This window comes from Marmota monax, unplaced genomic scaffold (assembly GCF_021218885.2).
Source record: "Marmota monax isolate L192 unplaced genomic scaffold, Marmota_monax_Labrador192_F-V1.1 WCK01_AAM20220418_F8-fsc00618, whole genome shotgun sequence".
NCBI classification, from domain to species: Eukaryota; Metazoa; Chordata; class Mammalia; order Rodentia; family Sciuridae; genus Marmota; species Marmota monax.
The window spans coordinates 74,242-90,049 of NW_026693496.1; the positions used below are offsets into that span (position 1 = coordinate 74,242).

The 15,808-nt window shown below is 39.3% G+C and overlaps 1 protein-coding gene and 1 pseudogene across 1 annotated transcript; both read left to right on the plus strand.

Moving 5' to 3' along the window:
- Positions 1 to 551: 551 nt before the first annotated feature.
- Positions 552 to 1,677, plus strand: LOC124102120 (olfactory receptor 7E24-like; annotated as a pseudogene).
- A 5,040-nt stretch (positions 1,678 to 6,717) lies between these two features.
- LOC124102134 (olfactory receptor 7E24-like) lies at positions 6,718 to 7,670 on the plus strand. The gene has a single exon (XM_046458354.2). It carries the CDS (start codon positions 6,783 to 6,785, stop codon positions 7,668 to 7,670), a length of 888 nt encoding a protein of 295 aa, XP_046314310.2. The 5' UTR covers positions 6,718 to 6,782.
- Positions 7,671 to 15,808: the final 8,138 nt, after the last annotated feature.

The following is a 15,808-nucleotide window of genomic DNA, read 5'->3' on the forward strand; positions in this document are numbered from 1 at the left end:
TTTTTCTTAGGGCTTAAGATTTTAGAACTATTGACAGGTACAGTGTATATAAATGCTGCATTTGTGGTGATACCATTGATTGTGTGCTCTTAACAATATTTACCAAAATTTAAAGTTAATCAAAGAGAAGGATATTTATTAATTTATATAAATTTTCAAGAACAAACTTAAGGGGAGGGGAATAAAAATTCAAAAGAATAATGAGATTTCTTGAAGATAATTGCCCATTATATTTTCTAATTATGATTTCTCACCCATGATGTAGTTGTCAGAGAAATGAAAGTACCTGGTACACAGTATTTTAAATATCTTAAATCAAATGAATTTATCCGAAGGTGATAGAACCAAACAAGGCATATCAAACTGCTTCTGAATTTCCTTTTATTAATAAATAGTTTCATTAATAGTGTTTTCTTAATAACGAAGGCCATTAACTATTCTTGATTTTTTTTTCATAAAAGAGTATGCAATATGTTGTTGTGATCTTGAACTTGTTTTCCCACTGCTCCTAGATTTCTAACATTGTTCAGATCAATGTCTCTCAAGCGGATATGGAAGAGGGGTATAATGCAGAAAGTGAAAGAAGAGTGTACAAAGATTGTGTGTTACACTCCTGAGAATCATTATTGATGCACAGTATTCAAGTGTGAATAATCTTGTGAATACTTCCATTCAAATATGTACAGATGGAGGGGTGCTTGGTACATGTTTCTTTATTCTCACATTTTTTGATTGTTTAAAAAGGTGTTCAAGCAATATAGTAGCACAAAATCTAATACCTGTCTCAGAATTCCAACTCATGAGCCTTTCAGAGGACCCAGACCTGCAGCCCACCCTGTTTGGACTGTTCCTGTCCATGTACCTGGTCACGGTGCTTGGGAACCTGCTCATCATCCTGGCCATCAGCTCTGACTCCCACCTCCACACCCCCATGTACTTCTTCCTCTCCAACCTGTCTTTTGTGGACATCGGTTTCATCTCGACCACAGTCCCAAAGATGCTCTTGAACATCCAAACTCTCAATAGAGTCATTTCCTACAAGGGCTGCCTGACAAAGATATCTCTTTTTGGCATTTTTGTCTGTATGGATGACATGCTTCTGACTGTGATGGCTTATGACAGATTTGTGGCCATCTGTCACCCCTTGCATTATACAGTCATTATGAACCCTCGTCTCTGTGGCTTCTTAACTTTGGTGTCATTTTTGCTGAGTCTTTTGAACTCTCAGCTGCACAATTTGATGATCTTACAAATTACCAGCTTCAAGGATGTGAAAATTTCCAGTTTCTTCTGTGATCCTTCTCAACTTCTGAATCTTTCCTGTTCTCACAACTACTCTGATAACATTGTAAAGTATTTTCTTGCTGCCATATATGGCCTTTTCCCTATCTCAGGGATCTTTTTCTCTTACTATAAGATAATTGCCTCCATTCTGAGGATCCCATCCTCGGTGGGAAGTACAAAGCTTTCTCCACCTGTGGGTCTCACCTGGCAGTTGTTTGCTTATTTTATGAAACAGTTGTTGGAGTGTACTTGAGTTCAGCTGTATCACATTCTCCCAGAAAGGGTGCAGTGGCCTCAGTGATGTATACTGTGGTCACCCCCATGCTGAACCCCTTCATCTACAGCCTGAGGAACAGGGATATTAAAAATGCATTTAGGAGATTCCACAGCTGAATTTTTCAATCTTAGCAACTGTGCTGTTCAGTTGCAATATCTTGGAAAATTCAGCAAAGCTAAAAGGTTGGCCCTGTTAATGTGCCTTTTCATAACATAAATAGTTTTAATTTCTCACCATGTTTTATAGTATAATGGTTTCAGCCTATGTTAAGGATCAAGATTTCACTGCATGAAGATGAAAAATTTTGGAGATGGATGGTAGTCAATTTCACAAGAAAACAAATAATAATAAATGCCACTACACTATGCACTTGACAATGGTGAAATCTGTAACTTCTTTTTATTTACATACTGCATATTAAAAGTGACAAAGCCAATGAGTTTTAAAAATGAAATTAAAAAGTCGCTGGGTACTGTGGTGCATGCCTGTAATCCCAGAGGCTCAGGAGGCTGAGGCAGGAGGATTTAGAGTTCAAAGACAGTCTCAGCAATTTATCGAGGCCTTAAGCAACTCAGTAAGATCCTGTATCTAAATAAAATACTAAATGAGCTGAGATATTGCTCAGTGGATAAGGGCCACTGTGTTCAATCCCTAGTAAAAAAAATAAGTTAATATAGTGTTCTATAGTTTTCATTGCAAAGGTCCTTCAATTATTTTGAATTGACTGATTTGCAAGTAATTTATTGTTTTGAGGCTATTGTGAATGGGATAGTTTTTCAATTTCTTTCTCAGAAGATTAGTCATTGAAATATAGAAATGTGATTGATTAATGAGAATTGTTCTTGTATCATGTTACCATGCTGAATTCATTTATGAGCTCTAGAAACTTTCTTTTTGAGTTTTTGGGTCTTCTAATTATAGGAAACATGCCATCAGTGAATAGATAATTTGAGCTCTTCTTTTCCTGTTTATATCCCTGTGGGGACAAGTGCATGGAGTACTGCATACATGGCATACATTAAGGGCATCAGAGTGGTAATTGTTTGCATTGATATTTTATCCCAATAAAATGAACATTGATCACAGATGTCTCCTTAAGGAACACAGAAATGAAAGAAAATAAATAGAATATGTAAACTTTTTCCTAATTAGATTTAGGGCCAGAAACTTATGTGGACATTCAATTTCATTTGTGTTCCTCATTAATGACGGGGAATCCTTAGAGATGGGGATTTCATGGACCAATTAGTCTAATTACAAGCTCTGTGTATTGATCTTCCAAGGTCCTACATTAGTGCACAATTAGCCTGTGCCTGCTGCCCTTTAGTGGATGGTTCTTGTCCAGTGAGCTGCATGGCTGTGTCTCCTCCTGGGATTTTCTGCATCAGGAAGCTCCTGATGACAAGATCTCTTCCTGTGGACACAGTTGCTCCTTCCCTGGGCTCCACACTTGTTAGGGCCTTAGGATCTGCACTTTTGGTGATGACCCTGCAGGGAAGCAGCGTTACCCAGTAAGTACAGAGGGGGCCTTGGATGTGGGTAGGACTGGGGAAGTAGTGTTACCTCAGCAAAGGGACAAACACCACAGAATAACCAGATGGGAGGACACCACATGAATGTTCAACTTGGGGTTGTGGGATTCAAGCTTTTGTTTCAGTTGGGGAGATGAGAAATCTTATTCAAACTGTGCTGTCCACCCACACTGGTTCTGATTCACACAGAAATCTCCTCCACAACAGCACAAATGGGTCCTTCAAAAGTGTTTCTTAACCTCTAAGAAAGGACTTTGATGATGGTGATAAGATGATGATGAGGATGACAGAAGCCAGAGCACCATGCACTGAGGTGCAGGGCTTCCCAGGCTCAGGTGCTAACCAACTACCTTTTTTTTTCCTTTTCATAAACACCATCCTATTTTAATTATATGTGTCCACATTATTATTATTTTATAGAAAATGAAGCCGTGTGTTATACTTTTGTAACTTGTACTCCTTTGTTAGGTGGGGAAAAGTGCAGCCATGTTTGCACTGGGCTGTCTGGCCATGGACACAGGGCATCACAGGAGAACCCTGGCAGGCTGTCCCATCAGCAGGCCAACCAGCCACTCCTCTTCCCTGACACTGCAGAAAGAGAGCCTTACCCATGGTGCTCTTTCTCGTGGGATGCCTGGGGATCACAAGGCAGAGCAGTGGGGTTCCTGGTGCATGCACAATGGAAGGACATCCACACATCACAGGAGAGATCACAGTAGGGGAGGCTGATGATCATTCAGATTAGATCACAATCTTGGGCCCCTCCAGAACCTCTGGGGAGCTCCCTCTATGCTCCTCCATGCTTGAAAACAGCCCTGTCAATCTCAAAGCAAAACTAAGGTCAGGTTTGATTGCATTTCCCCCCAAATACTGGAAATATTTTAAAAATGTACCTCATATTTACCAGCAGAGAAAATGTCTGGGCTCATACTGAACACTGTCAGGTGGGAAAGAATAAAATAATTAAATCAATCCTTTTCAGACTCTGTCAACCCAGTCACTGTGTCTATAAAGCAGTCCCTGGTTTCACTGGTGTCTAGACTCAGCCCTGTTATCTGAATTCATTTCCCATTGATGCAACTACAGTAAGGATAAAGTAGATACTTGGTTCTTTTATGTAAATAATATGGGATATGGGAATAAAATGAGGGCATAATAAATCTGGATATTATTGGTACTGTTAGTCCTGATAGGTTAATCTTCATTCCACTCAACTAATATATCCAGTGACCTGAAGTGACCGTTTTCCTGTTTCTGGATGGGACACTTTATGTTTGCCCTTACAGATGTGTGTGCTGTGCATCTGGGAGGAATGGCTTCCTTTTTTCTATTTCTTACACCCCAGAGCCTGTTTTCTGCTTGGCACAGGGTGAAGTCTTGAGCAAGTCTGTTGAGAATTGAACCACCCCACCCTTTTCCATATATTGACCAAAACGAATTTGGATGAACAGACTGTGGCCTCCTGTTTGTCCTTTCATTCCTTCCAGCAGTGTCCATGGGAATAGACAAGTTCAAACAGTGTCCTTTGTGTCCATGTTTTGGTCATAGGGACACTTTACTTGTATTTAGCTTCATCCACAGTAGGCAAGTATTCAGAAATCATGGCAGAGATTTTCAAGGATTTGAAGAAAAGCAACAAGGCAGAAGCTGAAGGGGCACCTAACACTGCAGCCTTCCACTGAGCCCTTCGTCAGGGTTTCACTTCATTCCGGCCTCCAGTGCCCTTGACCATGGCTTTCCTCCATAATATTAATACTTATGTAATTATGGGATTTTTTTTTTACTAAAATAAAAATTTCCAAATATTCATTGAGTTCCCAATGTTGCTTTGATGCTGCACATATTGTGGAGATAGCATTATTTTCTGTGTTTCCATTAAGCAGTGATCAGGGAGAGGAGAAGTGATTCGAACACTGTGCACACACTGGCAGGTGATGCAGGTCTGAAATGTTGCCTGCCTGACTCCAGCCCAGGGCACTGGCTCTTCTGTTAGAGCCACAGTAAAGAGTATTCCCTGCACAAGACCAAACTTCTTCAGGAGTCATCAAGGAAGAATACTCCTAGTTAGGGTGCAATTGCATTTCCATGATACATATTAGGATTGAGAAGATGTAGGTGACAGTGACTGTTCTTGTAGGTACCTAAATGTAGGTCATTAAGAGTAAATTTGGACACATCTTTTGCACTGGAAATCAACCAACCATGTCCTGACGACATATTATCCAGACACTATTATTTAAGTGACAGGCAGACTGCTTTGAAATGATTGTCATAGTAATATACTACTGAATTAAACAATGATGTCCTTTCTATCACTTTGCATCAGATAAAGACTTTGCAGAAGAGAAATTTACTTCATTGAGAAATTAAAAGCTCAGGTTAATATAAACTTGTACATTTCATGGCCAATGGGCATTGTTTTGCAAATTACTTAGATGATTTTTTTAACCTATGTTTTAGGTAATTGTATGAAAGAAAAGTGTTTGGTAGATGATTCTGGCATGAAAACTCGAGCAGATAATTACACCTCTGCATTTCATAACAATAAGTATGTTTGGGGAACAGGTTTGCAGGAAAATGGAATCAGACAGAGATATTAACTCAAATTTCTTAGGTAATGTTTCAGATGTCTATCCAATGTTAGTCCTGAATTATTATCAGATTCATATGTTTCAATATAGGTGATGGGTATTATGGACAATAAGAGTAGGTAATATTCATGAAGAAGGTTCTACATGGCAGGATATTGTTAGACATAGGATTTCAGATCTGGTGTAAGAAAGAACCACTGAGAACTTCACATGTGGATATGCTGATATAATTGGTATTAGTCTGACATCAATGTTGTATGGATATTCTAAAATATAGACAGGTAGATTTAATAATGAGAGAGAACTACTAGTTATGCCACTTGAAAGTTTTTTTTTTTTTTTTAATTTCCTCATGACAATCATACAAGGTAGGTAATTACTACCTCCAATTTACAAATGAGGATGTTTCCAAGAAGTTGTTACATTTTTACTTGTTATACTCTGTTTTGTATTGTATCCAATTATTTCACAGTGAGAAATGATAAATAATGAACCCAAGTGTACTTCACGTAGCCTAAATAGGAGAATTGAAATCAATGTGTCAGGAATGGCTGACCAAAGAACCCATGAAAAAGAACTAAGATTGGAAATAAAACTTGAGTTTTGGGGCCTTCCTTGGTGCTGGGTCATAAACAATGTACTTGATGATTTGAGATCAAAAAACCATGAAGCACTTTTGGCAGGCCAGATAGAGTACAGAATCAAGAAAAAGAAAAAAAGGGTGGGGTCATTTATATAACAGATATTTGGCTTACATTATATGGGTTGATCATGGACTTCTTCTCTGCTCCTGGACTTTTAACACTGCTCAGCTCAATGCTTCTTAGGTGAGTATAGAAAGAGGGGTGAATGATGGAGAAGGTGATAATGAAAGAATATGTAGAGACTAGGGGGCTTTACTACTGACAGCTATTGTTGAAGGTGTATGGACCTAAAGTGTGAGCTCCTTCCTTGTGCATACTTTAATTCAACTATTTCCAGAATGAGGAGAGCCTGTTTTACATATTTCTTTTTTAACACCTTTTTTGCTTTTTTTTCAAAAGATGTCCAAGCTACCTACAAGAACAAAATCTAACCCGTGTCTCTGAATTCCATTTCATGAGCCTCTCAGAGGACCCAGACCTGCAGCCCCTTCTCTTTGGACTGTTCCTGTCCATGTACCTGGTCACAGTGCTTGGGAACCTGCTCATCATCCTGGCTGTCAGCTCTGACCCCCACCTCCACACCCCCATGTACTTCTTCCTCTCCAACCTGTCCTTGGCTGACATCGGCTTCATCTCCACCACGGTCCCAAAGTTGATTATAAACATTCAAACTCACAATGATGTCATCTCCTACGTGGGCTGTCTGACACAGATGTCTCTTTTTGCCATTTTTATTTGTATGGATTATATGCTTCTGACTGTGATGGCCTATGACAGATTTGTGGCCATCTGTCATCCCCTGCATTACACAGTAATTATGAACCCTCGCCTCTGTGGCTTCTCAATTTTGGTATCATTTTTGCTGAGTCTCTTGGACTCTCAGCTGCACAATTTGATGATCTTACAAATTACCAGCTTCAAGGATGTGGAAATTTCTAGTTTCTTCTGTGACCCTTCTCAACTTCTGAATCTTTCCTGTTCTGACACCTACTCTATTAATACTGGCAAGTATGTTCTTTTTGCCCTATATAGCTTTTTCCCCATCTCAGGGATCCTTTTCTCTTACTATAAAATTATTTCCTCCATTGTGAGGATCCCATCCTCAGGTGGGAAGTACAAAGCCTTCTCCACCTGTGGCTCTCACCTGGCAGTTTTTTGCCTATTTTTAGGAACAGGTTCTGCAGTGTACTTTGGATCAGTTGTATCACATTCTCCAAGAGAGAATGTGGTGTCCTCAGTAATGTATACTGTGGTCACCCCCATGCTGAACCCCTTTATCTACAGCCTGAGGAACAAGGATATCAAAGGTGCCCTTTGGAAGCTTCACAGCAGGGCAATCTAATCCCAACTTCCGTGGTACTGGTTGCAATGTGTGTTGGAAAATGCAGCAAAGTTACATACCTGGTCCTGTTCAGATGTGCCTTATGCTAATTTCTCACAAAATTTTACAGTAGAATGGTTGGGACTCCTATTGGCAAGGGATGTTTGGCACTTTTTTACATTGGAAAGAAAGTTTCACTTTTGTAAGATAAGGAATGGGGGAGATAGATGATAGTGATATTTTGGCAACTATACCTATATTTAATGCCACTGAGCTTTGCATTTCACAATGGTAAGAATGGCAATTTTTTTTTCTTTTTTTGTAATTTAAATTGACCATAATGAATGTGGCTTTAAGAAGGTAGTATTTTCTAAGAATAAATAGAGGAAATCAATAAAATAAATAATCTTTTTAAAATTTGTTTTAATTACTGACAAACTTCTTTTTTAATTTTTTTTTAATTTGTTGTAATTAGTTATACATGATAGTAGAATGCATTTATGCACTTTGATAGATCATACATAGATGGGATATAATTTCTCATTTTTCTGAGTGTACATGTTGCAGAATCACATTGGTCATGCAGCCACATACATACATATAGTAATAATATCTGTTTCATCCTACTATCTTTCCTATCCCCACATCCCCTCTCTTTCCCTCCCATCACTTCCCTCTACCTAATCTAAGGTAACACTATTCTTCCCTAGTTCCCCCCACCCCCTCACCTTATTGTGAATTAGCATCCACATATTAGAGAAAACATTCAGCCTTTGGTTTTGTGAGATTAGCTTATTTTACATAACATGATATTCTCCAACTCCATCCATTTACTGGCAAATGCCATAATTTCACTCTTCTTTAAAGCTTCTTTTTTACTAAAAATTACTGAAAAGCATTATTTGATGTTCATTTTACAAACTTTTTATCCCGTAATCATTGTTAGGACAATCTTAGAGTTTGTGAGAGGTCACCTATTTTGCCAGTCTGTTCTATGCTTTGAGCCTCCAAGGTCACACCTGTGCCTCCAGCCTTTCTGCTTGATGGCTCCAGTTCAGTGGATCCCATCCTGTGTTTCTTCTCACCCTGGTTGTGTCTATTAGGAAGTCCCTACCTGAGTGTGCACAGATGTCAGCTCTAAAGATGAGGTGGGAGGTGCCTGGGTATCAGCCATGTGGAATCCAATCTCCTTAGTCACGACCACCTGAGCCAGTGTAAATAGGTTACTGCTGAGGGAGGTGAGGATGGAGGAAGGGCCAACATGCAGTGTGGCTGCCCAGAGGGGAGAGCACTGCACAGTGTCAGTCATAAGGACTGAGAGGCTAGGCATGTGTGTGTTATCCATGGTGGTGAGCATGACTGAAACATCTTACAATTTATAATTTTAAAATCATTGCTGGGTACATTGCACACTAATGTGACATTTATGGTCAGTTCTACAATTGATATTGTGCTAACTCATTCATATTTAACAATATTTGAAGTTAACCAAAGACAAGAATACTTATTTTATACTCCATATTTTTTTTTATTTTTTATACCTTTATTTTATTTATTTATTTTTATGTGGTAGTGAGGATTGAACCCAGGGCCTTGCACATCCTAGGCGAGCAAACTACTGCTGAGCCACAACCCCAGCCCCAAAACATTTGCAAGTGATGTGTGTGTGTGTGTGTGTGTGTGTGTGTGTGTGTGTGTGGTACTGGGGATTGAACCCATGTCCTAGTGTACGTGAGGGAAGCACTCTACCAACTGGGCTATATCCCCAGCCCTTATACTCCTTATTTTTTTTTTCATCCCAGAGAGTGGCAATCTTGGCACTCAATTGAACATATGGTCTTTTTTTTAAATATTGTAACTTGTTTATTTTTTTTTCTATTAATGTATCTTAGAATATTTTTTTAAAAATTTTTTATTGTTGGTTGTTCAAAACATTACATAGTTCTTGATATATCATATTTCACACTTTGATTCAAGCGGGTTATGAACTCCCATTTTTACCCCATATACAGATTGCAGAATCACATCAGTTACACATCCATTGATTTACATATTGCCATACTAGTGTCTGTTGTGTTCTGCTGCCTTTCCTAACCTCTACTATCCCCCCTCCCCTCCCCTCCCTTCCCCTCTTCTCTCTCTGCCCCCTCTACTGACATTCATTTGTCCCCCTTGTATTATTTTTCCCTTTCCCCTCACTTCCTCTTGTATGTACTTTTGTATAACTCTGAGGGTCTCCTTCCATTTCCATGCAATTTCCCTTCTCTCTCCCTTTCCCTCCCACCTCTCATCCCTGTTTAATGTTAATCTTCTTCTCATGCTCTTCGACCCTACTGTGTTCTTAGTTACTCTCCTTATATCAAAGAAGACATTTGGCATTTGTTTTTTAGGGATTGGCTAGCTTCACTTAGCATAATCTGCTCTAATGCCACCCATTTCCCTGCAAATTCTATGATTTTGTCATTTTTTAATGCAGAGTAATACTCCATTATGTATAAATGCCACATTTTTTTTTATCCATTCGTCTATTGAAGGGCATCTAGGTTGGTTCCACAGTCTTGCTATTGTGAATTGTGCTGCTATGAACATCGATGTAGCAGTGTCCCTGTAGCATGCTCTTTTTAGGTCTTTAGGGAATAGACTGAAAAGGGGAATATCTGGGTCAAATGGTGGCTCCATTCCCAGCTTTCCAAGAAATCTCCTACTGCTTTCCAAATTGGCTGAACCAATTTGCAGTCCCACCAGCAATGTACAAGTGTACCCTTTGCCCCACATCCTCGCCAGCACTTGTTGTTGTTTGACTTCATAATGGCTCCCATTCTTACTGGAGTGAGATGGTATCTTAGGGTGGTTTTGATTTGCATTTCTCTGACTGCTAGAGATGGTGAGCATTTTTTCATGTACTTGTTGATTGATTGTATGTCCTCCTCTGAGAAGTGTCTGTTCAGGTCCTTGGCCCATTTGTTGATTGGGTGGTTTTTTATTTTATTGTCTAATTTTTTGAGTTCTTTGTATACTCTGGATATTAGGGCTCTATCTGAAGTGTGAGGAGTAAAGATTTGTTCCCAGGATGTAGGCCCCCTATTTACCTCTCTTATTGTTTCTTTTGCTGAGAAAAAACTTTTTAGTTTGAGTAAGTCCCATTTGTTGATTCTAGTTATTAACTTTTGTGCTATGGGTGTCCTATTGAGGAATTTGGAGCCCGACCCCACAGTATGTAGATCGTAGCCAACTTTTTCTTCTGTCAGACGGTGTGTCTCTGATTTGATATCAAGCTCCTTGATCCATTTTGAATTAACTTTTGTGCATGGCGAGAGAAAGGGATTCAGTTTCATTTTGTTGCATATGGATTTCTAGTTTTCCCAGCACCATTTGTTGAAGATGCTATCCTTCCTCCATTGCATGCTTTTAGCCCCTTTATCAAATATAAGATAGTTGTAGTTTTGTGGATTGGTTTCTGTGTCCTCTATTCTGTACCATTGGTCAACCCGCCTGTTTTGGTACCAGTACCATGCTGTTTTTGTTACTATTACTCTGTAGTATAGTTTGAAGTCTGGTATCGCTATACCGCCTGATTCACACTTCCTGCTTAGCATTGTTTTTGCTATTCTGGGTCTTTTATTTTTCCATATGAATTTCATGATTGCTTTCTCTATTTCTACAAGAAATGCCATTGGGATTTTGATTGGCATTGCATTAAACCTATAGAGAACTTTTGGTAATATTGCCATTTTGATGATGTTAGTTCTGCCTATCCATGAACAGGGTATATTTTTCTATCTTCTAAGATCTTCTTCTATTTCTCTCTTTAGAGTTCTGTAGTTTTCATTGTATAAGTCTTTCACCTCTTTTGTTAGGTTGATTCCCAAGTATTTTATTTTTTTTTTGAAGATATTGTGAATGGAGTGGTTGTCCTCATTTCCATTTCAGAGGATTTGTCGCTGATATACAGGAATGCCTTTGATTTATGCGTGTTGATTTTATATCCTGCCACTTTGCTGAATTCATTTATTAGCTCTAATAGTTTCTTTGTAGACCCTTTTGGGTCTGCTAGGTATAGAATCCTGTCATCTGCAAATAGTGATAATTTAAGTTCTTCTTTTCCTATTTTGATGCCTTTAATTTCTTTCGTCTGTCTAATTGCTCTGGCCAGTGTTTCGAGAACTATGTTGAACAGAAGTGGTGAGAGAGGGCATCCCTGTCTTGTTCCAGATTTTAGAGGGAATGCCTTCAATTTTTCTCCATTGAGAATGATGCTAGCCTGAGGCTTAGCATAGATTGCTTTTACAATATTGAGGTATGTTCCTGTTATCCCTAATTTTTCTAGAGTTTTGAACATAAAGGGATGCTGTACTTTGTCGAATGCTTTTTCCGCATCTATCGAGATGATCATATGGTTCTTATTTTTAAGTCTATTGATGTGGTGAATACCATTTATTGATTTCCGTATATTGAACCAGCCTTGCATCCCAGGGATGAATCCTACTTGATCATGGTGCACAATTTTTTTGATATGTTTTTGTATCCGATTCACCAGAACTTTATTGAGGATTTTTGCATCTAGGTTCATTAAAGATATTGGTATGTAGTTTTCTTTCTTTGAAGTGTCTTTGTCTGGTTTAGGTATCAGGGTGATGTTGGCCTCGTAGAATGAATTTGGAAGTTCTCCCTCTTTTTCTATTTCCTGAAGTAGCTTGAAAAGTATTGGTATTAGTTCCTCTTTAAAGGTTTTGTAAAACTCTGCTGTATACCCATCCGGTCCTGGGCTTTTCTTAGTTGGTAGGCTTTTGATGGTTTCTTCTATTTCCTCAATTGATATTGGTCTGTTTAGGTTGTCTATATCTTCCTGACTCAATCTGGGCAGATCATATGACTTAAGAAATTTATCTATGCCTTCACTATCTTCTAATTTATTGGAGTATAAGGATTCAAAATAATTTTTGATTATCTTCTATATTTCTGAAGTGTCTGTTGTGATATTGCCTTTTTCATCCCATATGCTAGTAATTTGAGTTCTCTCTCTTCTTCTCTTTGCTAGCATGGCTAAGGGTCTGTCGATTTTGTTTATTTTTTCAAAGAACCAACTTTTAGTTTTGTCAATTTTTTCAATTGTTTCTTTTGTTTCGATTTCATTAATTTCAGCTCTGATTTTAATTATTTCTTGCCTTCTACTTCTTTTGCTGTTGTTTTGCTCTTCTTTTTCTAGGATTTGGAGATGAATTATGAGATCATTTATTTGTTGGTTTTTTTCTTTTTTTAAGGAATGAACTCCATGCAATGAATTTTCCTCTTAGAACTGCTTTCAATGTGTCCCAGAGATTCCGATATGTTGTGTCTGTGTTTTCATTTATCTCTAAGAATTTTTTAATTTCCTCCTTGATGTCTTCTATAACCCATTGATCATTCAGTAACGTATTGTTCATTCTCCAAGTGATGTATGCTTTTTCCTTCCTTCTTTTATTGTTGATTTTCAGTTTCATTCCATTATGATCAGATAAGATGCATGGTATTATCTCTACTCCTTTATATTGTCTAAGAGTTGCCCTGTGACATAATATATGATCTATTTTTGAGAATGATCCATGTGCTGCTGAGAAAAAAGTGTAACTGCTTGAAGTTCGGTAGTATATTCTATATATGTCAATTAAGTCTAGATTATTAATTGTGTTATTGAGTTCTATAGTTTCCTTATTCAACTTTTGTTTGGAAGATCTGTCCATTGGTGAGAGAGGTGTGTTGAAGTCTCCCATGATTATTGTATGGTGGTCTATTAGACTCTTGAACTTGAGAAGAGTTTGTTTGATGAACATAGCTGCAACATTGTTAGGGGCATATATATTTATGATTGTTATGTCTTGTTGGTGTATGGTTCCCTTGAGGAGTATGTAGTGTCCCTCTTTATCCCTTTTGATTAACTTGGGCTTGAAATCTATTTTATTTGATATGAGTATGGACACACCTGCTTGTTTCCAAAGGCCATATGAGTGATATGATTTTTCCCAACATTTCACCTTCAGCCTATGTATGTCTTTTCCTATCAAATGCATCTCCTGTAGGCAGCATATTGTTGGGTCTTGTTTTGTGATCCATTCTACCAGCTTGTCTCTCTTAATTGGTGAGTTTAAGCCATTAACATTTAGGGTTATTGTTGAGATATGGGTTGAGTAGAGATATGGGTTGAGATATGGGTTGAGTAGAGATAATACCATGCATCTTCCAGCCATATTTGTTTATTTATGTTACTAAACATGGTTTGTTTTCCTCTTTGATTATTTCCCCCCCCCTTTACTGTCCTACCTCCCACTGTTGGTTTTCATTGTTATTTTCCATTTCCTCTTCCTGTAATGTTTTGCCGAGGATGTTTTGAAGAGATGGTTTTCTAGCTGCAAATTCTTTTAACTTTTGTTTATCGTGGAAGGTTTTAGTTTCATCTTCCATCCTGAAGCTTAATTTCACTGGATACACAATTCTTGGTTGGAACCCATTTTCTTTCAGTGTTTGAAATATGTTATTCCAGGATCTTCTAGCTTTCAGAGTCTGTGTCAAAAGATCAGCTGTTATCCTGATTGGCTTACCCCTAAATGTAATCTGCTTCCTTTCTCTTGTAGCTTTTAAAATTCTCTCCTTATTCTGTATGTTGGGCATCTTCATTATAATGTGTCTAGGTGTGGATCTCTTATGATTTTGCACTTTCAGCATCCTGTAGGCTTCTAGGATTTGGGATTCTGTCTCATTCTTCAAGTCTGGGAAGTTTTCTCGTATTATTTCATTGAATAGGTTGCTCATTGCTTTGGTTTGAAACTCTGTCCCTTCCTGTATCCCAATGACTCTTAAATTTGGTCTCTTGATGTTATCCCATATTTCTTGGATGTTCTGCTCATGGTTTCTTAACAGTCTTGCTGAGCTGTCTATGTTCTTTTCAAGTTGAAATACTTTATCTTCATTGTCTGATGTTCTATCTTCTAAGTGTTCTACTCTGCTGGTAGTATTCTCAATTGAGTTTTTAAGTTGGTTTACTGCTTCCTGCATTTCAAGGATTTCCGTTTGTTTGTTTTTTATAACCTCTATCTCCCTGTATAGTTGATCTTTTGCTTCTTGGATTTGTTTATGTAATTCATTGTTGAAGTGATCTTTCATTGTCCAATTTTGCTGTCTGATGTCTTCCTTGAGACTCCAGATCATCTGAAGCATGTATTTCCTGAATTCTTTATCTGACATTCCATCTGCTGCAGATATTACCTCTTCTAAAGTTGAGTTGACCTGCATTGCTTATAGTCCTTTCTTTCCTTTGTCTTCATACTGTTCGCGTTTCTTTCTGCTTGGTGAAACTGTTGTGCTATTGAATTTTCCCCCTATATATTTATATTGGTCTTATATAGTTGCAAAGTCTCCCTCGCAGGTGCGGGCAGCAGCTCTGCCCCTCCTCCAATTGGGGCAATGTGCCTACCACGCCGGCAGGCCACTGGGCCTGTGCTACCGGTCGGTAGCAGGTCCGCCTACCTTGCAGGTGCGGGCAGCGGCTCTGTCCCTCTGCGTGCCGCTAGGCTTGTTCTGTTGGTGGTCTCAGTTCTGCCTACTTTGCAGGCACAGGCAGCGGCACTGCCCCTCTGCAGGCCTCTGGGGCTGTTCTGCCGGTGGGTCGCAGGTCCGCCTACCTTGGAGGCACGGGGGGGGGCGGCTCTACCCTTCCGTAGGCCACTGGGCCTGTTCTGTCTGTCGGTTGCAGGTGTGGCCTGTTCTGTTGGTGGTCACAGTTCCGCCTACCTTGCAGGCGTGGGGGGAGGGGGCAGCTCTGCCTCTCAGCAGGCCGCTGCTCCTGTTCTGCCGGTGGGTCGCAGGCCCGCCTACCTTGCAGGAGTGGTTGGCAGCTCTGCCCCTCCACGGGCCACTGGGCCTTTTCCGTTGGTGGTCACAGTTCTGCCTACCTGGCAGGTGCGGGGGGAGGGGGCGGCTCTGCCTCTCAGCAGGCCGCTGCACCTGTTCTCTATACTCCATATTTTTAAAGAAAAAAACACAAATCCACACAGGAAACAAATGAGAAGATCAAAGAATGATGAGACCCCTTGCAGAAAAGGGGCATATGCTGCTTTCTGGTTATGATCCACCAACCTTGATTTAGTTGTGAGGACTGGAAAGCAGTCCTCACACAGAGTTACATA

What these genes read in the sequence shown, in the direction of transcription:
- LOC124102134 (XM_046458354.2), top strand. Translation starts at nt 6,783, where the DNA reads ATGAGCCTCTCAGAGGACCCAGACCTGCAGCCCCTTCTCTTTGGACTG.